This window comes from Carcharodon carcharias (genome assembly GCF_017639515.1).
Source record: "Carcharodon carcharias isolate sCarCar2 chromosome 29 unlocalized genomic scaffold, sCarCar2.pri SUPER_29_unloc_17, whole genome shotgun sequence".
Lineage (NCBI taxonomy): Eukaryota > Metazoa > Chordata > Chondrichthyes > Lamniformes > Lamnidae > Carcharodon > Carcharodon carcharias.
In genome coordinates this window covers 288,846-312,683 of record NW_024470662.1, presented here as the reverse complement: position 1 = coordinate 312,683, position 23,838 = coordinate 288,846, and the positions used below count along the sequence as shown (strand labels likewise).

At 54.6% G+C, this 23,838-nt stretch overlaps 1 protein-coding gene across 1 annotated transcript in view; it reads left to right on the top strand.

Annotated features, from left to right (window-relative positions):
• Positions 1–23,838, top strand: part of LOC121274011 (sodium channel subunit beta-1-like) — a gene marked incomplete at its 5' end in the record, with an annotated part of 88,634 nt that overhangs the window by 33,245 nt on the left and 31,551 nt on the right. Inside the window, one exon of the mRNA XM_041181140.1 lies at positions 2,600–2,843. Within this exon, the coding sequence (XP_041037074.1) occupies positions 2,600–2,843 (244 nt within the window). The remainder of the gene's footprint in view (positions 1–2,599; positions 2,844–23,838) is intronic.

The following is a 23,838-nucleotide window of genomic DNA, read 5'->3' as shown; positions in this document are numbered from 1 at the left end:
ACGCTGTACTGTAGGAGGGTCAGTACTGAGGGAGTGCCGCACTGTCGGAGGGTCAGTAATGAGGGAGTGCTGTACTGTCAGAAGTCAGTACTGAGGGAATGCAGTACTGTCGGAGGGTCAGTACTGAGGGGGCGCTGTACTATCGGAGGGTCAGTAGTGAGGGATTGCTGCAGTGTCAGATGGTCAGTATCGAGGGAGTGCTGCACTGTCAGAGGGTCAGTACTGAGGGAGTGCTGCACTGTCAGAGGGTCAGTACTGAGGGAGGGCTGCACTGTCGGAGGGTCAGTACTGAGGGAGTGCTGCACTGTCAGATGGTCAGTACTAAGGGAGTTCTGCACGATCGGAGGGTCAGTACTGAGGGAGTGTTGCAATGTCAGAGGGTCAGTACTGAGGGAGTGCTGCACTGTCAGAGGTTCAGTACTGAGGGAGCGCTGCACTGTCAGAGGTTCAGTACTGAGGGAGCGCTGCACTGTCAGAGGGTCAGTACTGAGGGAGTGCTGCACTATTGGAGGGTCAGTACTGAGGTTGTGCGGCACTAATGGAGGGTCAATACTGAGGGAGTGCTGCACTGTTGGAGGGTCAGTACTGAGGGAGTGCTGCACTGTCAGAGGGTCAGTACTGAGTGAGTGCTGCACTGCCGGAGGGTCAGTACTGAGGGAGTGCTGCACTGTCAGAGGGACAGTACAGACGTGTGCTGCACTGTCAGAGGGTCAGTACTGAGGGAGTGCTGCACTGTCGGAGGTCAGTACTGAGGGTGTGCTGCACTGTCAGAGGGTCAGTACTGAGGGAGTGCTGCACTGTCAGAGGGTCAGTATTGAGGGAGTGCTGCACTATTGGAGGGTCAGTACTGAGGTTGTGCTGCACTAATGGAGGGTCAGTACTGAGGGGATGCTGCACTCTCAGAGGTTCAGTGCGGAGGGAGTGCTGCACTGTCTGCGGGTCAGTACTGAGGGAGTGCTACAATGTCGGAGGGTCACTACTGAGTGAGTGCTGCACTTTCAGAGGGTCACTACTGAGGGAGTGCTGCACTTTCAGAGGGTCACTACTGAGGGAGTGCTGCACTGTCGGGGGGTCAGTACTGAGGGAGTGCTGCACTGTCAGAGGATCAGTACTGAGTGAGTGCCGCACTGTCGGAGGGTCAGTACTGAGCGAGTGCCGCACTGTCGGAGGGTCAGTACTGAGGGAGTGCAGCACTGTCAGGGGGTCAGTACTGAGGGGGCGCCACACTGTCAGGGGGTCAGTACGGAGGGAGTGCGGCATTGTTGGAGGGTCAGTACTGAGGGAGTGCTGCACTGTCAGAGGGTCAGTACTGAGGGAGCGCTGCACTGTCAGAGAGTCAGTACTGAGGGAATGCTGCACTGTCGGGGGGTCAGTACTGAGGGAGTGCCGCACTGCCGGAGAGTTAGTACTGAGGGAGTGCCGCACTGTCAGAGGGTCGGTACTGAGGGCGTGTTGCACTATCGGAGCGTCAGTACTGAGGGAGTGCTGCACTGTCAGAGGGTCAGTACTGAGGGAGTGCTGCCGTGTCACTGGGTCAGTCCTGAGGGAGTGCTGCAGTGTCAGAGGGTCGGTAATGAGGGAGTGCCACACTGTCAGAGGGTCAGTACTGAGCGAGTGCTGCAGTGTCAGAGCATCTGTACTGAGAGAGTGCTGCACTGTCGGAGTGTCAGTACTGAGGGAGTGCTGCACTGTCGGAGTGTCAGTACTGAGGGAGTGCTGCACTTTCGGAGTGTCAGTGCTGAGGGAGTGCTGCACTATCGGAGTGTCAGTGCTGAGGGAGTGCTGCACTGTCAGAGGGTCAGTACTGAGGGAGTGCTGTAGTGTCAGAGCGTCTGTACTGAGGGAGTGCTGCACTGTCAGAGGGTCAGTACTGAGGGAGCGCTGCAGTGTCAGAGGGTCGGTAATGAGGGAGTGCTGCACTGTCGGAGTGTCAGTACTGAGGTAATGCTGCACTGTCGGAGTGTCAGTACTGAGGGAGTGCTGCACTGTCGGAGTGTCAGTACTGAGGGAGTGCTGCACTGTCGGAGTGTCAGTACTGAGGGAGTGCTGCACTGTCAGAGGGTCAGTACTGAGGGAGCGCTGCAGTGTCAGAGGGTCGGTAATGAGGGAGTGCTGCACTGTCGGAGTGTCAGTACTGAGGGAGTGCTGCACTGTCGGAGTGTCAGTACTGAGGGAGTGCTGCACTGTCGGAGTGTCAGTACTGAGGGAGTGCTGCACTGTCGGAGTGTCAGTACTGAGGGAGTGCTTTAGTGTCGGGCAATCAGTGCTGGGCCAGCGCTGCATTAGGACACAAATTATATTTTATGGCTTACTTTGAAAGGAGTTTGCTGTGCCGCTTTATATTCCTCACTCAGCTACGATCATCCAGAACTGATTCGCTCGCCTTGAATTTCATTACTGTGTGTAGAATCTTACTGTGCCCCTAATGGCTGCTGTATAACTCACTCCCGCTCTCAAATGCTCTTCATTTCATATGAAGCAGGCTTCATCTTCTCAGAATTGTGTTTAAGAAGTATTTTCACCCAGGATTCATACAATATTTGGACCAATATAGCGAAGGCTGAAGTGGAATAATATCCGACCTTGTCTTTCTTTTCAGATATATGAGTATGCTTTCCCAGATGTGGACATCGCATATGGTGCGTTTACCAATCGGATTCAGTGGTTAGGGAGCAAGGAGACAGAAGACATCCAGGAAGCCACAATAATTCTGCACAATGTGAGCTTCAGTGATGCTGGGACATACCGCTGCTTCTTCAACAGAACCTTTAACTACCGGAATGGAGAATTCATATTCTTCACTCAAATAAACAAAACCATCAAACTGGATGTGGTGGCCAAAGGTACCGGACGTGCAGCCTAACTGACTGATCTTTTTGTGGGACACTTGATTAATGTAGAGAGTCTCTCAGCACAATTCCAATTGGTAAAGCGAGTAACTATAATCCCACAGGCGGGGGAAAGGAGAGAGCAGGCTGAGCCTCTCAGGCACTGTGAAGGATAAAAGATGGGACCAGGAGAGAGGAGGTGGGGCCAGCAGGGAGGCTAGAGTCGATTGGGGATGGAGTTGGACGTTAGAACATCAGCCTCACCAATCGCTGATGGGGGAGCAGCCAGGACAAGACCCAGAATCGGAGTAAATTTGGGAACTGTCCGATGGGTAAACAGGACAATAAGATTCCAGAAGCAGCGACAGGCAGGGGAAGGTTGTGAGATCCAGAAATGCAGCAGAAAATGAAGGAGAGAAGATGGACGAAGAGATGTTGGTCCCGGAGAGAAGGAGGGATTTCTGTGACTCGCAGGAACAGGGGCTGGGACTGGAAGCTGGGATAGACTCCAGGGAATGTGGATCTTATCCGTCAACACTCCAACCCTCACCCTCAACACTCCAAACCCTCACCCTCAACACTCCAATCCTCACCCTCAACACTCCAACCCTTCACCCTCAACACTCCAAACCCTCACCCTCAACACTCCAACCCTCACCCTCAACACTCCAAACCCTCACCCTCAACACTCCAACCCCTCACCCTCAACACTCCAACCCCTCACCCTCAACACTCCAAACCCTCACCCTCAACACTCCAACCCCTCACCCTCAACACTCCAACCCTCACCCTCAACACTCCAACCCTCACCCTCAACACTCCAACCCCTCACCCTCAACACCCCAACCCTCACTCTCAACACTCCAACCCTTCACCCTCAACACTCCAAACCCTCACCCTCAACACTCCAATCCTCACCCTCAACACTCCAACCCTTCACCCTCAACACTCCAAACCCTCACCCTCAACACTCCAACCCCTCACCCTCAACACTCCAACCCCTCACCCTCAACACTCCAACCCCTCACCCTCAACACTCCAACCCTCACTCTCAACACTCCAACCCTCACCCTCAACACTCCAAACCCTCACCCTCAACACTCCAATCCTCACCCTCAACACTCCAACCCTTCACACTCAACACTCCAAACCCTCACCCTCAACACTCCAATCCTCACCCTCAACACTCCAACCCTTCACCCTCAACACCCCAAACCCTCACTCTCAACACTCCAACCCTCACCCTCAACACTCCAACCCCTCACCCTCAACACTCCAACCCTCACCCTCAACACTCCAACCCCTCACTCTCAACACCCCAACCCTCACTCTCAACACCCCAACCCTCACCCTCAACACTCCAAACCCTCACTCTCAACACCCCAACCCCTCACCCTCAACACTCCAACCCTCACTCTCAACACTCCAACCCTCACTCTCAACACTCCAAACCCTCACCCTCAACACTCCAATCCTCACCCTCAACACTCCAACCCTTCACCCTCAACACTCCAAACCCTCACTCTCAACACCCCAACCCTCACTCTCAACACACCAACCCTCACTCTCAACACCCCAACCCTCACCCTCAACACTCCAAACCCTCACTCTCAACACCCCAACCCCTCACCCTCAACACTCCAACCCTCACTCTCAACACTCCAACCCTCACTCTCAACACTCCAAACCCTCACCCTCAACACTCCAATCCTCACCCTCAACACTCCAACCCTTCACCCTCAACACTCCAAACCCTCACTCTCAACACCCCAACCCTCACTCTCAACACCCCAACCCTCACCCTCAACACTCCAAACCCTCACTCTCAACACCCCAACCCTCACCCTCAACACTCCAACCCTCACTCTCAACACTCCAACCCTACACCCTCAACACTCCAAACCCTCACACTCAACACTCCAACCCTCACTCTCAACACCCCAACCCTCACCCTCAACACTCCAAACCCTCAATCTCAACACTCCAACCCTCACCCTCAACACTCCAACCCCTCACCCTCAACACTCCAAACCCTCACCCTCAACACTCCAACCCTCACTCTCAACACTCCAAACCCTCACCCTCAACACTCCAACCCCTCACTCTCAACACTCCAACCCTCACCCTCAACACTCCAAACCCTCACTCTCAACACTCCAACCCTCACCCTCAACACTCCAAACCCTCACCCTCAACACTCCAACCCTCACTCTCAACACTCCAACCCTCACCCTCAACACTCCAAACCCTCACTCTCAACACTCCAACCCTCACCCTCAACACTCCAAACCCTCACCCTCAACACTCCAAACCCTCACCCTCAACACTCCAAACCCTCACCCTCAACACTCCAACCCTTCACCCTCAACACTCCAACCCTTCACCCTCAACACTCCAACCCTCACTCTCAACACTCCAAACCCTCACTCTCAACACGCCAACCCTCACCCTCAACAATCCAACCCTAACCCTCAACACCCCAAACCCTCACCCTCAACACTCCAACCCTCACTCTCAACACTCCAAACCATCACTCTCAACACTCCAACCCTCACCCTCAACACTCCAAACCCTCACCCTCAACACTCCAACCCTTCACCCTCAACACTCCAACCCTCACCCTCAACACTCCAAACCCTCACCCTCAACACTCCAAACCCTCACCCTCAACACTCCAATCCTCACCCTCAACACTCCAACCCTTCACCCTCAACACTCCAAACCCTCACTCTCAACACTCCAACCCTCACCCTCAACACTCCAACCCCTCACCCTCAACACTCCAACCCTCACCCTCAACACTCCAACCCCTCACTCTCAACACCCCAACCCTCACTCTCAACACCCCAACCCTCACCCTCAACACTCCAAACCCTCACTCTCAACACCCCAACCCCTCACCCTCAACACTCCAACCCTCACTCTCAACACTCCAACCCTCACTCTCAACACTCCAAACCCTCACCCTCAACACTCCAATCCTCACCCTCAACACTCCAACCCTTCACCCTCAACACTCCAAACCCTCACTCTCAACACCCCAACCCTCACTCTCAACACCCCAACCCTCACTCTCAACACCCCAACCCTCACCCTCAACACTCCAAACCCTCACTCTCAACACCCCAACCCCTCACCCTCAACACTCCAACCCTCACTCTCAACACTCCAACCCTCACTCTCAACACTCCAAACCCTCACCCTCAACACTCCAATCCTCACCCTCAACACTCCAACCCTTCACCCTCAACACTCCAAACCCTCACTCTCAACACCCCAACCCTCACTCTCAACACCCCAACCCTCACCCTCAACACTCCAAACCCTCACTCTCAACACCCCAACCCTCACCCTCAACACTCCAACCCTCACTCTCAACACTCCAACCCTACACCCTCAACACTCCAAACCCTCACTCTCAACACTCCAACCCTCACTCTCAACACCCCAACCCTCACCCTCAACACTCCAAACCCTCAATCTCAACACTCCAACCCTCACCCTCAACACTCCAACCCCTCACCCTCAACACTCCAAACCCTCACCCTCAACACTCCAACCCTCACTCTCAACACTCCAAACCCTCACCCTCAACACTCCAACCCCTCACTCTCAACACTCCAACCCTCACCCTCAACACTCCAAACCCTCACTCTCAACACTCCAACCCTCACCCTCAACACTCCAAACCCTCACCCTCAACACTCCAACCCTCACTCTCAACACTCCAACCCTCACCCTCAACACTCCAAACCCTCACTCTCAACACCCCAACCCTCACCCTCAACACTCCAAACCCTCACCCTCAACACTCCAAACCCTCACCCTCAACACTCCAAACCCTCACCCTCAACACTCCAACCCTTCACCCTCAACACTCCAACCCTTCACCCTCAACACTCCAACCCTCACTCTCAACACTCCAAACCCTCACTCTCAACACGCCAACCCTCACCCTCAACATTCCAACCCTAACCCTCAACACCCCAAACCCTCACCCTCAACACTCCAACCCTCACTCTCAACACTCCAAACCATCACTCTCAACACTCCAACCCTCACCCTCAACACTCCAAACCCTCACCCTCAACACTCCAACCCTTCACCCTCAACACTCCAACCCTCACCCTCAACACTCCAAACCCTCACCCTCAACACTCCAAACCCTCACCCTCAACACTCCAAACCCTCACCCTCAACACTCCAAACCCTCACCCTCAACACTCCAACCCTCACCCTCAACACTCCAACCCTTCACCCTCAACACTCCAAACCCTCACTCTCAACACCCCAAACCCTCACTCTCAACACTCCAACCCTCACCCTCAACACTCCAAACCCTCACCCTCAACACTCCAAACCCTCAAACTCAACACTCCAAACCCTCACCCTCAACACTCCAACCCTTCACCCTCAACACTCCAACCCTTCACCCTCAACACTCCAACCCTCACTCTCAACACTCCAAACCCTCACTCTCAACACGCCAACCCTCACCCTCAACATTCCAACCCTAACCCTCAACACCCCAAACCCTCACCCTCAACACTCCAAACCCTCACTCTCAACACCCCAAACCCTCACCCTCAACACTCCAACCCTCACCCTCAACACTCCAACCCTTCACCCTCAACACTCCAAACCCTCACTCTCAACACCCCAACCCTCACCCTCAACACTCCAAACCCTCACCCTCAGCACTCCAACCCTCACCCTCAACACTTCAAACCCTCACCCTCAACACTCCAACCCCTCACCCTCAACACCCCAAACCCTCACTCACAACACCCCAACCCTCACCCTCAACATTCCAACCCTCACACTCAAAACCCCAACCCTCACCCTCAACACTTCAAACCCTCACCCTCAACACTCCAACCCCTCACCCTCAACACTCCAAACCCTAACTCTCAACACTCCAAACCCTCACCCTCAACACTCCAACCCTTCATCCTCAACACTCCAACCCTCACTCTCAACACTCCAACCCCTCACTCTCAACACTCCAACCCTCACCCTCAACACTCCAAACCCTCACCCTCAACACTCCAAACCCTCACCCTCAACACTCCAAACCCTCACCCTCAACACTCCAACCCTTCACCCTCAACACTCCAACCCTTCACCCTCAACACTCCAACCCTCACTCTCAACACTCCAAACCCTCACTCTCAACACGCCAACCCTCACCCTCAACATTCCAACCCTAACCCTCAACACCCCAAACCCTCACCCTCAACACTCCAAACCCTCACCCTCAACACACCAAACCATCACTCTCAACACTCCAACCCTCACCCTCAACACTCCAAACCCTCACCCTCAACACTCCAACCCTTCACCCTCAACACTCCAACCCTCACCCTCAACACTCCAAACCCTCACCCTCAACACTCCAAACCCTCACCCTCAACACTCCAAACCCTCACCCTCAACACTCCAAACCCTCACCCTCAACACTCCAATCCTCACTCTCAACACTCCAAACCCTCACTCTCAACACACAAAAACCCTCACCCTCAACACTCCAAACCCTGACCCTCAACACTCCAACCCTCACCCTCAACACCCCAAACCCTCACCTTCAACACTCCAAACCCTCACCCTCAACACACCAACCCTCACCCTCAACACTCCAACCCCCACACTCAACACTCCAAACCCTCACCTTCAACACTCCAACCCTCACCCTCAACACCCCAAACTCTCACACTCAACACTCCAACCCTCACCCTCAACACCCCAAGCCCTCACCCTCAAAACTCCAAACCCTCACCCTCAACACTCCAAACCCTCACCCTCAACACTCCAAACCCTCACCCTCAACACTCCAAACCCTCACCCTCAACACTCCAGACCTAACCCTCAACACTCCAACCCTCACGCTCAACACCCCAAACACTGACCCTCAACACTCCAAACCCTCACTCTCAACACTTCAACCCTCACCCTCAACATTCTAACCCTCACCCTCAACACTCCAACCCTCACCCTCAACACTCCAACCCTCACCCTCAACTCTCCACCCTCAACACTCCAACCCTCACCCTCAACACCCCAAACCCTCACCCTCAACACACAAAAACCCTCACCATCAACACTCCAAACCCTGACCCTCAACACTCCAAACCCTGACCCTCAACACTCCAACCCTCACCCTCAACACTCCAAACCCTCACCCTCAACACTCCAACCCTCACCCTCAACACTCCAAACCCTCACCCTCAACACTCCAACCCTCACCCTCAACACTCCAAACCCTCACCCTCAACACTCCAACCCTCACCCTCAACACTCCAACCCTCACCCTCCAAACCTTCACCCTCAACACTCCAACCCTCACCCTCAACACTCCAACCCTCAACCTCAACACTCCAAAACTTGACTATCAACACTCCAACCCTGACCCTCAAAACTCCAAACCCTGACCCTCTACACTCCAACCCTGACCCTCAAAATCCAACCCCTAACCCTCAACACTCCCAACCCTGACCCTCAACACTCTAAACCCTGACCCTCAACACTCCAACCCTGACATTTCCCTCTCCAACCCTGACCCTCAATACTCCAACCCTGACCCTCAACACTCCAAACTATGACACTTAACACTCCAACCTAACCCTCAACACTCTAACCCTGACCCTCAACACTCCAGCCCTGACCCTCAACACTCCAACCCTGACCTTTAACACTCCAACCCTGACTCTCAATACTCCAACCTGACCCTCAATACTCCAACACTGACACTCAAAACTCCAGACACTGACCCTCAACACTCCAACCCTGATCCTCAACACTCCCAACCCGGACCCTCAAAACTCCAAACCCTGACCCTCTACACTCCAACCCTGACCCTCAAAATCCAACCCCTAACCCTCAACACTCCCAACCCTGACCCTCAACACTCTAAACCCTGACCCTCAACACTCCAACCCTGACATTTCCCTCTCCAACCCTGACCCTCAACACTCCAAACTATGACACTTGACACTCCAACCCTAACCCTCAACACTCTAACCCTGACCCTCAACACTCCAGCCCTGACCCTCAACACTCCAACCCTGACCCTCAACACTCTAAACCCTGACTCTCAATACTCCAACCTGACCCTCAATACTCCAACACTGACACTCAAAACTCCAAACACTGACCCTCAACACTGCAACCCTGATCCTCAACACTCCCAACCCGGACCCTCAACACTCTAAACCTGACCCTCAACACTCCAACACTGACACTCAAAACTCCAAACACTGACCCTCAACACTGCAACCCTGATCCTCAACACTCCCAACACGGACCCTCAACACTCTAACCCTGACCCTCAACACTCCAAACCCTGACCCTCAAAACACCAACCCTGACCCTCAAAACTCCAACCCTGACCCTCAAAACTCCAACCCTGACCCTCAACACTCCAACCCTGACCCTCAACACTCCAACTCTGATCCTCAACACTCCAACCCTGAACCTCAACACTCCAAACCTGACCCTCAACAATCCAACCCTCACCCTCAACAATCCAACCCTCACCCTCAACACTACAACCCTGCACCTCAAAACTCCAACCCTGATCATCATCACTCCAAACCCTGACCCTCAACACTCCAAACCTGACCCTGAACACTCCAACCCTGAACCTCAACACTCCAAACCTGACCCTCAACAATCCAACCCTCACCCTCAACACTACAACCCTGACCCTCAAAACTCCAACCCTGATCATCATCACTCCAAACCCTGACCCTCAACACTCCAACCCTGATCATCATCACTCCAAACCCTGAACCTCAACATGCCAACCCTGACCCTCAACGCTCCAACACTGACACTCAAAACTCCAAACATGACCCTCAACACTCCAAACCTGACCCTCAACAATCCAACCCTCACCCTCAACACTACAACCCTGCACCTCAAAACTCCAACCCTGATCATCATCACTCCAAACCCTGACCCTCAACACTCCAACCCTGACCCTCAACACTCCAACCCTGATCCTCAACACTCCAACACTGACACTCAAAACTCCAAACCCTGACCCTCAACACTCCAACCCTGACCCTCAAAATCCAACCCCTAACCCTCAACACTCCCAACCCTGACCCTCAACACTCTAAACCCTGACCCGCAACACTCCAACCCTGATCCTCAACACTCCAACCCTGATCCTCAACACTCCAACCCTGACCCTCAACACTCCAAACCCTGACCCTCAAAATTCCCACCCCTGACCCTCATCACTCCAACCCTGACCCTCAACATTCCCAACCCTGACCCTCAACACTCCAACCCTGACCCTCAACACACTCTCCCTCACCCTCAACATCTACCCTGACCCTCAACACCTACACTGACCCTCAGCAAGTACCCTGACCCTCAACATCTACCCTGAATCTTAACAGCCCCCCTGACCCTCAACACCTTCCCTGGCCCTCAACACCCACCCTGACCCTCAACACCTTCCCTGGCCCTCAACAGCCACCCTGACCCTCAACACTCCAACATTGACCCTCAGCAACAACCCTGACCCTCAACACCCACCCTGACCCTCAACATCTACCCTGACCCTCAACCCCCACCCAGACCCTCAGCACCCATCCTCACCCTGAAAACCTATCTTGACTCTCAGCACAGACCCTCACCCTCAACACCAGCCCTCACCCTCAGCAAGCACCCTGACCCTCAACACTCCAACACTGACCCTCAGCAACAACCCTGACCCTCAACACACACCCTGACCCTCCACACACACCCTGACCCTCAACATCTACCCTGACCCTCAACACACACCCTGACCCTCAACACACACCCTGACCCTCAACACCCACCCTGACCCTCAACATCTACCCTGACCCTCAACACATACCCTGACCCTCAACACACACCCTGACCCTCAACCCCCACCCTGACCCTCAACACCCACCCTGACCCTCAACATCTACCCTGACCCTCAACATCTACCCTGACCCTCAACACACACCCTGACCCTCAACACCCACCCTGACCCTCAACATCTACCCTGACCCTCAACACATACCCTGACCCTCAACACACACCCTGACCCTCAACCCCCACCCTGACCCTCAACACCCACCCTGACCCTCAACATCTACCCTGACCCTCAACACCTACACTGACCCTCAGCAAGTACCCTGACCCTCAACATCTACCCTGAATCTTAACAGCCCCCCTGACCCTCAACACCTTCCCTGGCCCTCAACACCCACCCTGACCCTCAACACCTTCCCTGGCCCTCAACAGCCACCCTGACCCTCAACACTCCAACATTGACCCTCAGCAACAACCCTGACCCTCAACACCCACCCTGACCCTCAACATCTACCCTGACCCTCAACCCCCACCCAGACCCTCAGCACCCATCCTCACCCTGAAAACCTATCTTGACTCTCAGCACAGACCCTCACCCTCAACAACAGCCCTCACCCTCAGCAAGCACCCTGACCCTCAACACTCCAACACTGACCCTCAGCAACAACCCTGACCCTCAACACACACCCTGACCCTCCACACACACCCTGACCCTCAACATCTACCCTGACCCTCAACACACACCCTGACCCTCAACACACACCCTGACCCTCAACACCCACCCTGACCCTCAACATCTACCCTGACCCTCAACACATACCCTGACCCTCAACACACACCCTGACCCTCAACCCCCACCCTGACCCTCAACACCCACCCTGACCCTCAACATCTACCCTGACCCTCAACATCTACCCTGACCCTCAACACACACCCTGACCCTCAACACCCACCCTGACCCTCAACACACAGCCTGAGCCTCAATAGCCACCCTGACCCTCAACACACACCCTGACCCTCAACACACACCCTGACCCTCAACAGCCACCCTGACCCTCAACACCCACCCTGACCCTCAGCACCCACCCTGACCCTCAACACCCACCCTGACCCTCAACACCCACCCTGACCCTCAACAGCCACCCTGACCCTCAACACCCACCCTGACCCTCAACATCTACCCTGACCCTCAACACCCACCCTGACCCTCAACACCCACCCTGACCCTCAACATCTACCCTGACCCTCAACAGCCACTCTGACCCTCAACAGCCACCCTGACCCTCAACACCCACCCTGACCCTCAACATCTGCCCTGACCCTCAACAGCCACCCTGACCCTCAACAGCCACCCTGACCCTCAACACCCACCCTGACCCTCAACATCTACCCTGACCCTCAACACCCACCCTGACCCTCAACACCCACCCTGACCCTCAGCACACATCCTGACCCTCAACACACACCCTGACCCTCAACACACACCCTGACCCTCAACACCCACCCTGACCCTCAACCCCCACCCTGACCCTCAACATCTACCCTGACCCTCAACACACACCCTGACCCTCAACACACACCCTGACCCTCAACATCTGCCCTGACCCTCAACACCCACCCTGACCCTCAACACCCACCCTGACCTCAACATCTGCCCTGACCCTCAACACCCACCCTGACCCTCAACACCCACCCTGACCCTCAACACACACCCTGACCCTCAACAGCCACCCTGACCCTCAACATCTACCCTGACCCTCAACCCCCACCCAGACCCTCAGCACCCATCCTCACCCTCAAAACCTATCCTGACTCTCAGCACAGACCCTCACCCTCAACACCAGCCCTGACCCTCAGCAAGCACCCTGACCCTCAACACTCCAACACTGACCCTCAGCAACAACCCTGACCCTCAACGCCCACCCTGACCCTCCACACTCCAACACTGACCCTCAGCAACAACCCTGACCCTCCACACTCCAACACTGACCCTCAGCAACAACCCTGACCCTCAACAGCCACCCTGACCCTCAACATTCCAATACTAACCCTCAACGCCCACCCTGACCCTCAACACTCCAACCCTGACCCTCAACAATCTCAACACTGACCCTCAGCGCCCACCCTGACCCTCAACACTCCAACACTGACCCTCAATGCCCACCCTGACCCTCAACACTCCAACCCTAACCCTCAACACTCCAACACTGACCCTCAACGCCCACCCTGACCCTCAACTCTCCAACACTGACCTTCAACGTCCACCCTGACCCTCAACACTCCAACACTGACCCTCAACACTCCAACGCTGCCCTCAACGCCCACCCTGACCCTCAACACTCCAACACTGACCCTCAACGCCCACCCTGACCCTCAACATCGAACCTGACCCTCCGTACCTGCTGCTGCTGATGGCCCACAGCACCTCATGGATGCCCAGTCTTGAGTTCTTAGATTTGTTTGAAATCTATCCCATTTAGCATGGTGGTAGCGCCACACAACACGATGGAGGGTATCCTCAATGTGAAGGTGGGACTTCGTCTCCACAATGACTGTGTGGTGGTCACTCCTACCGATACTGTCATGGACAGATGCTCTGTGTCAGGCAGGTTGGTGAGGTTGAGGTCAAGTATGTTTTTCCCTCTTGTTGGTTCCCCCACCACCTGCTGCAGACCCAGTCTAGCAGCTATGTCCTTTAGGGCTCGGTCAGCTCGGTCAGTAGTGGTGCGACCGAGCCGCTCTCAGTGATGGACATTGAAGTCCCCACCCAGAGTACATTCTGCCCCCTTGCCACCCTCAGTGCTTCCTCCAAGTGATGTTCAACATGCAGGAGCACTGATTCATCAGCTGAGGGAGGGCAGGACATGATCATCAGCAGGAGGTTTCCCTGCCCATGTTTGACCTGATGCCATGAGACTTCATGGGGTCCAGAGTGGATCTTGAGGACTCCCAGGGTAACTCCCTCCTGCCTGTATCCCACTGTGTCCCCACCTCTGCTGGGTCTGTCCTACTGGTGGGACAGGACATACCCAGGGATGGTGATGGTGGTGTCTGGGACATTGTCTGTAAGGGACATACCCAGAGACATACCCAGGGATGGTGATGGTGGTGTCTCGGACATTATCTGTAAGGGACATACCCAGGGATGGTGATGGTGGTGTCTGGGACATTGTCTGTAAGGGACATACCCAGGGATGGTGATGGTGGTGTCTGGGACATTGTCTGTAAGGGACATACCCAGGGATGGTGATGGTGGTGTCTGGGACATTGTCTGTAAGGGACATACCCAGGGACATACCCAGGGATGGTGATGGTGGTGATCGGACATTGTCTGTAAGGGACATACCCAGGGACATACCCAGGGATGGTGATGGTGGTGTCTGGGCCATTATCTGTAAGGGACATACCCAGAGACATACCCAGGGATGGTGATGGTGATGGTGGTGTCTCGGACATTGTCTGTAAGGGATATACCCAGAGACATACCCAGGGATGGTGATGGTGGTGTCTCGGACATTGTCTGTAAGGGATATACCCAGGGACATACCCAGGGATGGTGATGGTGGTGTCTGGGACATTGTCTGTAAGGGACATACCCAGGGATGGTGATGGTGGTGTCTGGGACATTGTCTGTAAGGGACATACCCAGGGACATACCCAGGGATGGTGATGGTGGTGTCTGGGACATTGTCTGTAAGGGACATACCCAGAGACATACCCAGGGATGGTGATGGTGGTGTCTCGGACATTATCTGTAAGGGACATACCCAGGGATGGTGATGGTGGTGTCTGGGACATTGTCTGTAAGGGACATACCCAGGGACATACCCAGGGATGGTGATGGTGGTGTCTGGGACATTGTCTGTAAGGGACATACCCAGAGACATACCCAGGGATGGTGATGGTGGTGTCTGGGACATTGTCTGTAAGGGACATACCCAGGGATGGTGATGGTGGTGTCTGGGACATTGTCTGTAAGAGACATACCCAGGGACATACCCAGGGATGGTGATGGTGGTGTCTGGGATATTGTCTGTAAGGGACATACCCAGGGACATACCCAGGGATGGTGATGGTGGTGATCGGACATTGTCTGTAAGGGACATACCCAGGGACATACCCGGGGATGGTGATGGTGGGCTCTGGGACATTGTCTGTAAGGGACATACCCAGGGACATACCCAGGGATGGTGATGGTGGTGTCTGGGCCATTATCTGTAAGGGACATACCCAGAGACATACCCAGGGTTGGTGATGGTGATGGTGGTGTCTCGGACATTGTCTGTAAGGGACATATGCAGAGACATACCCAGGGATGGTGATGGTGGTGTCTCGGACATTGTCTGTAAGGGATATACCCAGGGACATACCCAGGGACGGTGATGGTGGTGTCTGGGACATTGTCTGTAAGGGACATACCCAGGGATGGTGATGGTGGTGTCTCGGACATTGTCTGTAAGGGATATACCCAGGGACATACCCAGGGACGGTGATGGTGGTGTCTGGGACATTGTCTGTAAGGGACATACCCAGGGACATACCCAGGGATGGTCATGGTGGTGTCTGGGACATTGTCTGTAAGGGACATACCCAGGGATGGTGATGGTGGTGTCTGGGACATTGTCTGTAAGGGACATACCCAGGGATGGTGATGGTGGTGTCTGGGACATTGTCTGTAAGGGACATACCCAGAGACATACCCAGGGATGGTGATGGTGGTGTCTCGGACATTATCTGTAGGGGACATACCCAGGGATGGTGATGGTGGGCTCTGGGACATTGTCTGTAAGGGACATACCCAGAGACATACCCAGGGATGGTGATGGTGGTGTCTGGGACATTGTCTGTAAGGGACATACCCAGGGACATACCCAGGGATGGTGATGGTGGTGTCTGGGACATTGTCTGTAAGGGACATACCCAGGGATGGTGATGGTGGTGCCTGGGACATTGTCTGTAAGGGATATACCCAGGGTCATACCCGGGGATGGTGATGGTGGTGTTTGGGACATTGTCTGTAAGGTAAGATTCTGTGAGATGACTATGTCAGGCTGTTGCTTGACTAGTCTGTGAGACGCTCTCCCAATGTTGGCTCTAGCCCCCAGATGTTAGTAAGGAGGAGTTTGCAGGTTTGACAGGACTGAGGTCGCCATTGTCGTTTCCGGTGCCTAGGCCCTTTTAGGCTTTTTAGTGGTTTGATACAACTGAGTGACTTGCTAGGCCATTTCACAGGGCAGTTAAGAGTCAACCACATTGTTGTGGGTCTGGAGTGACATGTGGGCCAGACCAGGTAAGGACAGCAGATTTCCTTCTCTAAAGGGCATTAGTGACCCAAATGGGTTTTTATGATTTTTAATTCCCCGGTTTTTATTGAATTCAAATTTCACCATCTGCTGTGGCCGGATTCGAACCCAGGTCCCCACAGCATTACCCTGGGTCTCTGGGTTACCATCTCCCCCATTATAGCCCATCCCTAATTGCCCTTGAGAAGGTGGTGGTGAGCTGCCTTCTTGAGCCGCTGCAGTCCCTGTGGTGTAGGTACACCCACAGTGCTGTTAGGGAGGGAGTTCCAGGATTTTGTCCGTGTGGTGTAGGTACACCCACAGCGCTGTTAGGGAGGGAGTTCCAGGATTTTGTCCCCTGTGGTGTAGGTACACCCACAGCGCTGTTAGGGAGGGAGTTCCAGGATTTTGTCTGTGTGGTGTAGGTACACCCACAGCGCTGTTAGGGAGGGAGTTCCAGGATTTTGTCCGTGTGGTGTAGGTACACCCACAGTGCTGTTAGGGAGGGAGTTCCAGGATTTTGTCCCTGTGGTGTAGGTACATCCACAGCGCTGTTAGGGAGGGAGTTCCAGGATTTTGTCCGTGTGGTGTAGGTACACCCACAGCGCTGTTAGGGAGGGAGTTTCAGGATTTTGTCCCTGTGGTGTAGGTACACCCACAGTGCTGTTAGGGAGGGAGTTCCAGGATTTTGTCCGTGTGGTGTAGGTACACCCACAGTGCTGTTAGGGAGGGAGTTCCAGAATTTTGTCCCTGTGGTGTAGGTACACCCACAGCGCTGTTAGGGAGGGAGTTCCAGGATTTTGTCCGTGTGGTGTAGGTACACCCACAGCGCTGTTAGGGAGGGAGTTTCAGGATTTTGTCCCTGTGGTGTAGGTACACCCACAGCGCTGTTAGGGAGGGAGTTCCAGGATTTTGTTCCCCTGTGGTGTAGGTACACCCACAGTGCTGTTAGGGAGGGAGTTCCAGGATTTTGTCCGTGTGGTGTAGGTACATACACAGCGCTGTTAGGGAGGGAGTTTCAGGATTTTGTCCCTGTGGTGTAGGTACACCCACAGTGCTGTTAGGGAGGGAGTTCCAGGATTTTGTCCGTGTGGTGTAGGTACACCCACAGCGCTGTTAGGGAGGGAGTTCCAGGATTTTGTCCGTGTGGTGTAGGTACACCCACAGCGCTGTTAGGGAGGGAGTTTCAGGATTTTGTCCCTGTGGTGTAGGTACACCCACAGCGCTGTTAGGGAGGGAGTTCCAGGATTTTGTTCCCCTGTGGTGTAGGTACATCCACAGTGCTGTTAGGGAGGGAGTTCCAGGATTTTGTCCGTGTGGTGTAGGTACATACACAGCGCTGTTAGGTAGGGAGTTCCAGGATTTTGTCCGTGTGGTGTAGGTACACCCACAGTGCTGTTAGGGAGGGAGTTCCAGGATTTTGTCCATGTGGTGTAGGTACACCCACAGCGCTGTTCGGGAGGGAGTTCCAGGATTTTGTCCATGTGGTGTAGGTACACCCACAGTGCTGTTAGGGAGGGAGTTCCAGGGTTTTGACCCAGCGACAGTGAAGGAACGGCCGATATATTTCCAAGTCAGGATGGTGAGTGACTTGGAGGGGAACTCCCAGGTGGTGGTGTTCCCCATGTGTCTGCTGCCCTTGTCCTTCTAGATGGTAGTTGTTGTGGATTTGGAAGGTGCTGTCGAAGGAGCCTTGGTGAGTTTCTGCCACCTGTCTTAGGACATAGGAACATAGGAACGAGAAGGCCATTCAGCCCATCGAGCCTGCTCCACCATTCAATAAGACCATGGCTGATCACCCACTTCAATGCCTTTTCCCCCAACATTGTCCCCGTATCCCTTTCCGTCCTTGGTATTGAGGAACCTGTCAATCCCTGTTTTGAACACACTCAGTGACCGAACTCCCACAGTCTCTGGGACAGAGAATTCCAAAGATTCACAACCATCTGAGTGAAGACATTTCTCCCCCTCTCGGTCCTGAGTGTATTCCCCCTTATTTTGAAATTGTATCCCTGGTTCTAGGCTCACAACCCAGGGGGAAACATCTCACCTACACCCACCCTGTCAGTCCCTTTGAGGATTTTGTAGGTTTCAACGAGATCACCTCTCATTCTTCCAAACTCTAGAGAATCCAGGCCCAGTTTCCCCAAACTCTCTTCATAGGACAGTCCCAGCATCCCGGGAACACTGAGGGAGTGCTGCACTGTCAGAGGGTCAGTACTGAGGGAGTGCTGCACTGTCAGAGGGTCAGTACTGAGGGAGTGCTGCACTGTTGGAGGGTCAGTACTGAGGGAGTGCTGCACTGTTGGAGGGTCAGTACTGAGGGAGTGCTGCACTGTCAGAGGGTCAGTACTGAGGGAGTGTCGCACTGTCGGAGGGTCAGTACTGAGGGAGTGCCGAACTGTTGGAGGGTCAGTACTGAGGGAATGCTGCATTGTCGGAGGGTCAGTACTGAGGGAGTGCTGCGCTGTTGGAGGGTCAGTACTGAGGGAGCGCTGCACTGTCGGAGGGTCAGTACTGAGGGAGTGTCGCACTGTTGGAGGGTCAGTACTGAGGGAGTGTTGCACTGTCGGAGGGTCAGTACTGAGGGAGTGCGTCATTGTTGGAGGATCAGTACTGAGGGATCCCTGCATTGTCGGAGGGTCAGTACTGAGGGAGTGCTGCATTGTCGGAGGGTCAGTACTGAGGGAGTGCTGCATTGTCGGAGGGTCAGTACTGAGGGAGCGCTGCACTGTCGGAGGGTCAGCACTGAGAGAGTGCTGCACTGTCGGTGGGTCAGTATTGAGGGAGTGCTGCACTGTTGGAGGGTCAGTACTGAGGGAGTGCTGCACTGTTGGAGTGTCAGTACTGAGGGAGTGCCGAACTGTTGGAGGGTCAGTACTGAGGGAGTGTCGCACTGTTGGAGGGTCAGTACTGAGGGAGTGTCGCACTGTCGGAGGGTCAGTACTGAGGGAGAGCTGCACTGTCAGAGGGTCAATACTGAGGGAGTGCTGCACTGTCAGAGGGTCAGTACTGAGGGAGTGCTGCACTGTCAGAGGGTCAGTACTGAGGGAGTGCTGCACTGTCGGAGGGTCATTAATAAGGGAGTGCTGTATTGTTGGAGGGTCAGTACTAAGGGAGTGCTGTATTGTTGGAGGGTCAGTACTGAGGGAGTGCCAACCTGTCGGAGGGTCAGTGCTGAGGGAGTGCCCCACTGTGGGAGGGTCAGTGCTGAGGGAGTGCTGCACTGTCAGAGGGTCAGTACTGAGGGAGTGCAGCACTGTTGGAGGGTCAGTACTAGGGAGTGCTGCAGTTTTGGAGGGTCAGTACTGAGGGAGTGCTGCACTGTCAGAGGGTCAGTACTGAGGGAGAGCTGCACTGTCGGAGGGTCAGTACTGAGGGAGTGCTGTATTGTTGGAGGGTCAGTGCTGAGGGAGTACTGCACTGTCAGAGAGTCAGTACTGAGGGAGTGCTGCACTGTCAGAGGGTCAGTACTGAGGGAGTGTCGCACTGTCAGAGGGTCAGTTTTGAGGGAGTGCTGCACTGTCGGAGGGTCAGTACTGAGGGAGTGTCGCACTGTCGGAGGGTCAGTACCGAGGGAGTGTCGCACTGTTGGAGGGTCAGTACTGAGGGAGTGTTGCACTGTCGGAGGGTCAGTACTGAGGGAGTGCGTCATTGTTGGAGGATCAGTACTGAGGGATCCCTGCATTGTCGGAGGGTCAGTACTGAGGGAGTGCTGCATTGTCGGAGGGTCAGTACTGAGGGAGTGCTGCATTGTCGGAGGGTCAGTACTGAGGGAGCGCTGCACTGTCGGAGGGTCAGCACTGAGAGAGTGCTGCACTGTCGGTGGGTCAGTATTGAGGGAGTGCTGCACTGTTGGAGGGTCAGTACTGAGGGAGTGCTGCACTGTTGGAGTGTCAGTACTGAGGGAGTGCCGAACTGTTGGAGGGTCAGTACTGAGGGAGTGCTGCATTGTCGGAAGGTCAGTACTGAGGGAGTGTCGCACTGTTGGAGGGTCAGTACTGAGGGAGTGTCGCACTGTCGGAGGGTCAGTACTGAGGGAGAGCTGCACTGTCAGAGGGTCAATACTGAGGGAGTGCTGCACTGTCAGAGGGTCAGTACTGAGGGAGTGCTGCACTGTCGGAGGGTCATTAATAAGGGAGTGCTGTATTGTTGGAGGGTCAGTACTAAGGGAGTGCTGTATTGTTGGAGGGTCAGTACTGAGGGAGTGCCAACCTGTCGGAGGGTCAGTGCTGAGGGAGTGCCCCACTGTGGGAGGGTCAGTGCTGAGGGAGTGCTGCACTGTCAGAGGGTCAGTACTGAGGGAGTGCAGCACTGTTGGAGGGTCAGTACTAGGGAGTGCTGCAGTTTTGGAGGGTCAGTACTGAGGGAGTGCTGCACTGTCAGAGGGTCAGTACTGAGGGAGAGCTGCACTGTCGGAGGGTCAGTACTGAGGGAGTGCTGTATTGTTGGAGGGTCAGTGCTGAGGGAGTACTGCACTGTCAGAGGGTCAGTACTGAGGGAGTGCTGCACTGTCAGAGGGTCAGTACTGAGGGAGTGTCGCACTGTCAGAGGGTCAGTACTGAGGGAGTGCTGCACTGTCGGAGGGTCAGTACTGAGGGAGTGTCGCACTGTCGGAGGGTCAGTACCGAGGGAGTGTCGCACTGTTGGAGGGTCACTACTGAGGGAGCGCTGCACTGTCGGAGGGTCAGCACTGAGAGAGTGCTGCACTGTCGGTGGGTCAGTATTGAGGGATCCCTGCATTGTCGGAGGGTCAGTACTGAGGGAGTGCTGCTCTGTCGGAGGGTCAGTACTGAGGGAGTGCTGCACTGTCAGAGGGTCAGTACTGAGGGAGTGCTGCACTGTCAGAGGGTCAGTACTGAGGGGATGCTGCACTGTCAGATGGTCAGTATTGAGGGAGTGCTGCACTGTCAGAGGGTCAGTACTGAGGGAGTGCTGCACTGTCAGAGGGTCAGTACTGAGGGAGTGTCGCACTGTCGGAGGGTCAGTACCGAGGGAGTGTCGCACTGTTGGAGGGTCACTACTGAGGGAGCGCTGCACTGTCGGAGGGTCAGCACTGAGAGAGTGCTGCACTGTCGGTGGGTCAGTATTGAGGGAGTGCTGCACTGTTGGAGGATCAGTACTGAGGGAGTGCCGCCCTGTTGGAGGGTCAGTACTGAGGGAGTGCTGCACTGTTGGAGTGTCAGTACTGAGGGAGTGCCGAACTGTTGGAGGGTCAGTACTGAGGGAATGCTGCATTGTCGGAGGGTCAGTACTGAGGGAGTGCTGCGCTGTTGGAGGGTCAGTACTGAGGGAGCGCTGCACTGTCGGAGGGTCAGTACTGAGGTAGTGTCGCACTGTTGGAGGGTCAGTACAGAGGGAGTGCTGCACTGTCACAGGGTCAGTACTGAGGGAGTGCTGCACTGTCAGAGGGTCAGTACTGAGGGAATGCTGCACTGTCGGAGGGTCAGTACTGAGGGAGTGCGGCATTGTTGGAGGATCAGTACTGAGGGAGCCCTGCATTGTCGGAGGGTCAGTACTGAGGGAGTGCTGCATTGTCGGAGGGTCAGTACTGAGGGAGTGCTGCATTGTCGGAGGGTCAGTACTGAGGGAGTGCTGCATTGTCGGAGGGTCAGTACTGAGGGAGTGCTGCACAGTCAGCGGGTCTGTACTGAGGGATTGCTGCACTGTCGGAGCGTCAGCACTGAGGGAGTGCTGCACTGTCAGAGGGTCAGTACTGAGGGAGTGCTGCACTGTCAGAGGGTCACTACTGAGGGAGCGCTGCACTGTCGGAGGGTCAGCACTGAGAGAGTGCTGCACTGTCGGTGGGTCAGTATTGAGGGAGTGCTGCACTGTTGGAGGATCAGTACTGAGGGAGTGCCGCCCTGTTGGAGGGTCAGTACTGAGGGAGTGCTGCACTGTTGGAGTGTCAGTACTGAGGGAATGCTGCACTGTCGGAGGGTCAGTACTGAGGGAGTGCTGCACTGTCGGAGGGTCAGTACTGAGGGAGTGCTGCACTGTCGGAGGGTCAGTACTGAGAGAGTGCTGTATTGTCGGAGGGTCAGTACTGAGGGAGTGCTGTATTGTTGGAGGATCAGTCTCGCTATCCCGGGAACAAGTCTGGTGAAGCTTTGTTTCTCTCCCTCTTTGGCAATAATATCCTTTCTGCGGCAAGGGTTAAAACTGCCCTCAGTACTCCAGGTGTGGTCTAACCCAGCGTCTATACAACTGAAGCAAGACTTCACTCCTCCTGTGCTCAAATCCTCTTGTGATAAAGACTAACCTTCCATTAGCTTCCTAACTGCTGCTGCACCTGTATGTTAGCTTCAGGGACTTCTGGACAAGGACACCCGGGTCCCTTTGTACGTCCAGACTTTCCAATCCCTCACCATTTAGGAAATACTCTGCACATCTGTTCCATCTACCAAAGTGGATAACCTCACATTTGTCCACATTATATTCCATCTGCCATGTTCTTGCCCTCTCACTAAGTCTGTGCAAATCCTCCTGTAGCCGCTTTACATCTTCCTCACGACACACATTCGCTCCTGGCTTTGTACCATCCGGGAACTTGGAAATATGACATTTAACCCCCACATCCAGCTGATTGGTACAGATTGTGAACATCTGGAGCCTGAATACTGATCCTTGTGGTACCTGAGCAGTCACAGTCTGTCAACATGGGAATGAGCCGTTTATTCCTCCTCTCTGTTTTCTGCCTGTCGGCCAATCCTTAATCCAGGCCCATATATTGCCTCCGATCCCATGGGCTTTTATCTTGCTCATTAACCTCCTGTGGGGGGGTTTTACCAAAAGCCTCCTGAAAATCCCAAGTATATCACGTCCATCGAATCCCCTTTATCAGTTTTGTTAGCAACATCCTCAAAAAATTGTAACAGGTTCATCGAACCTGATCT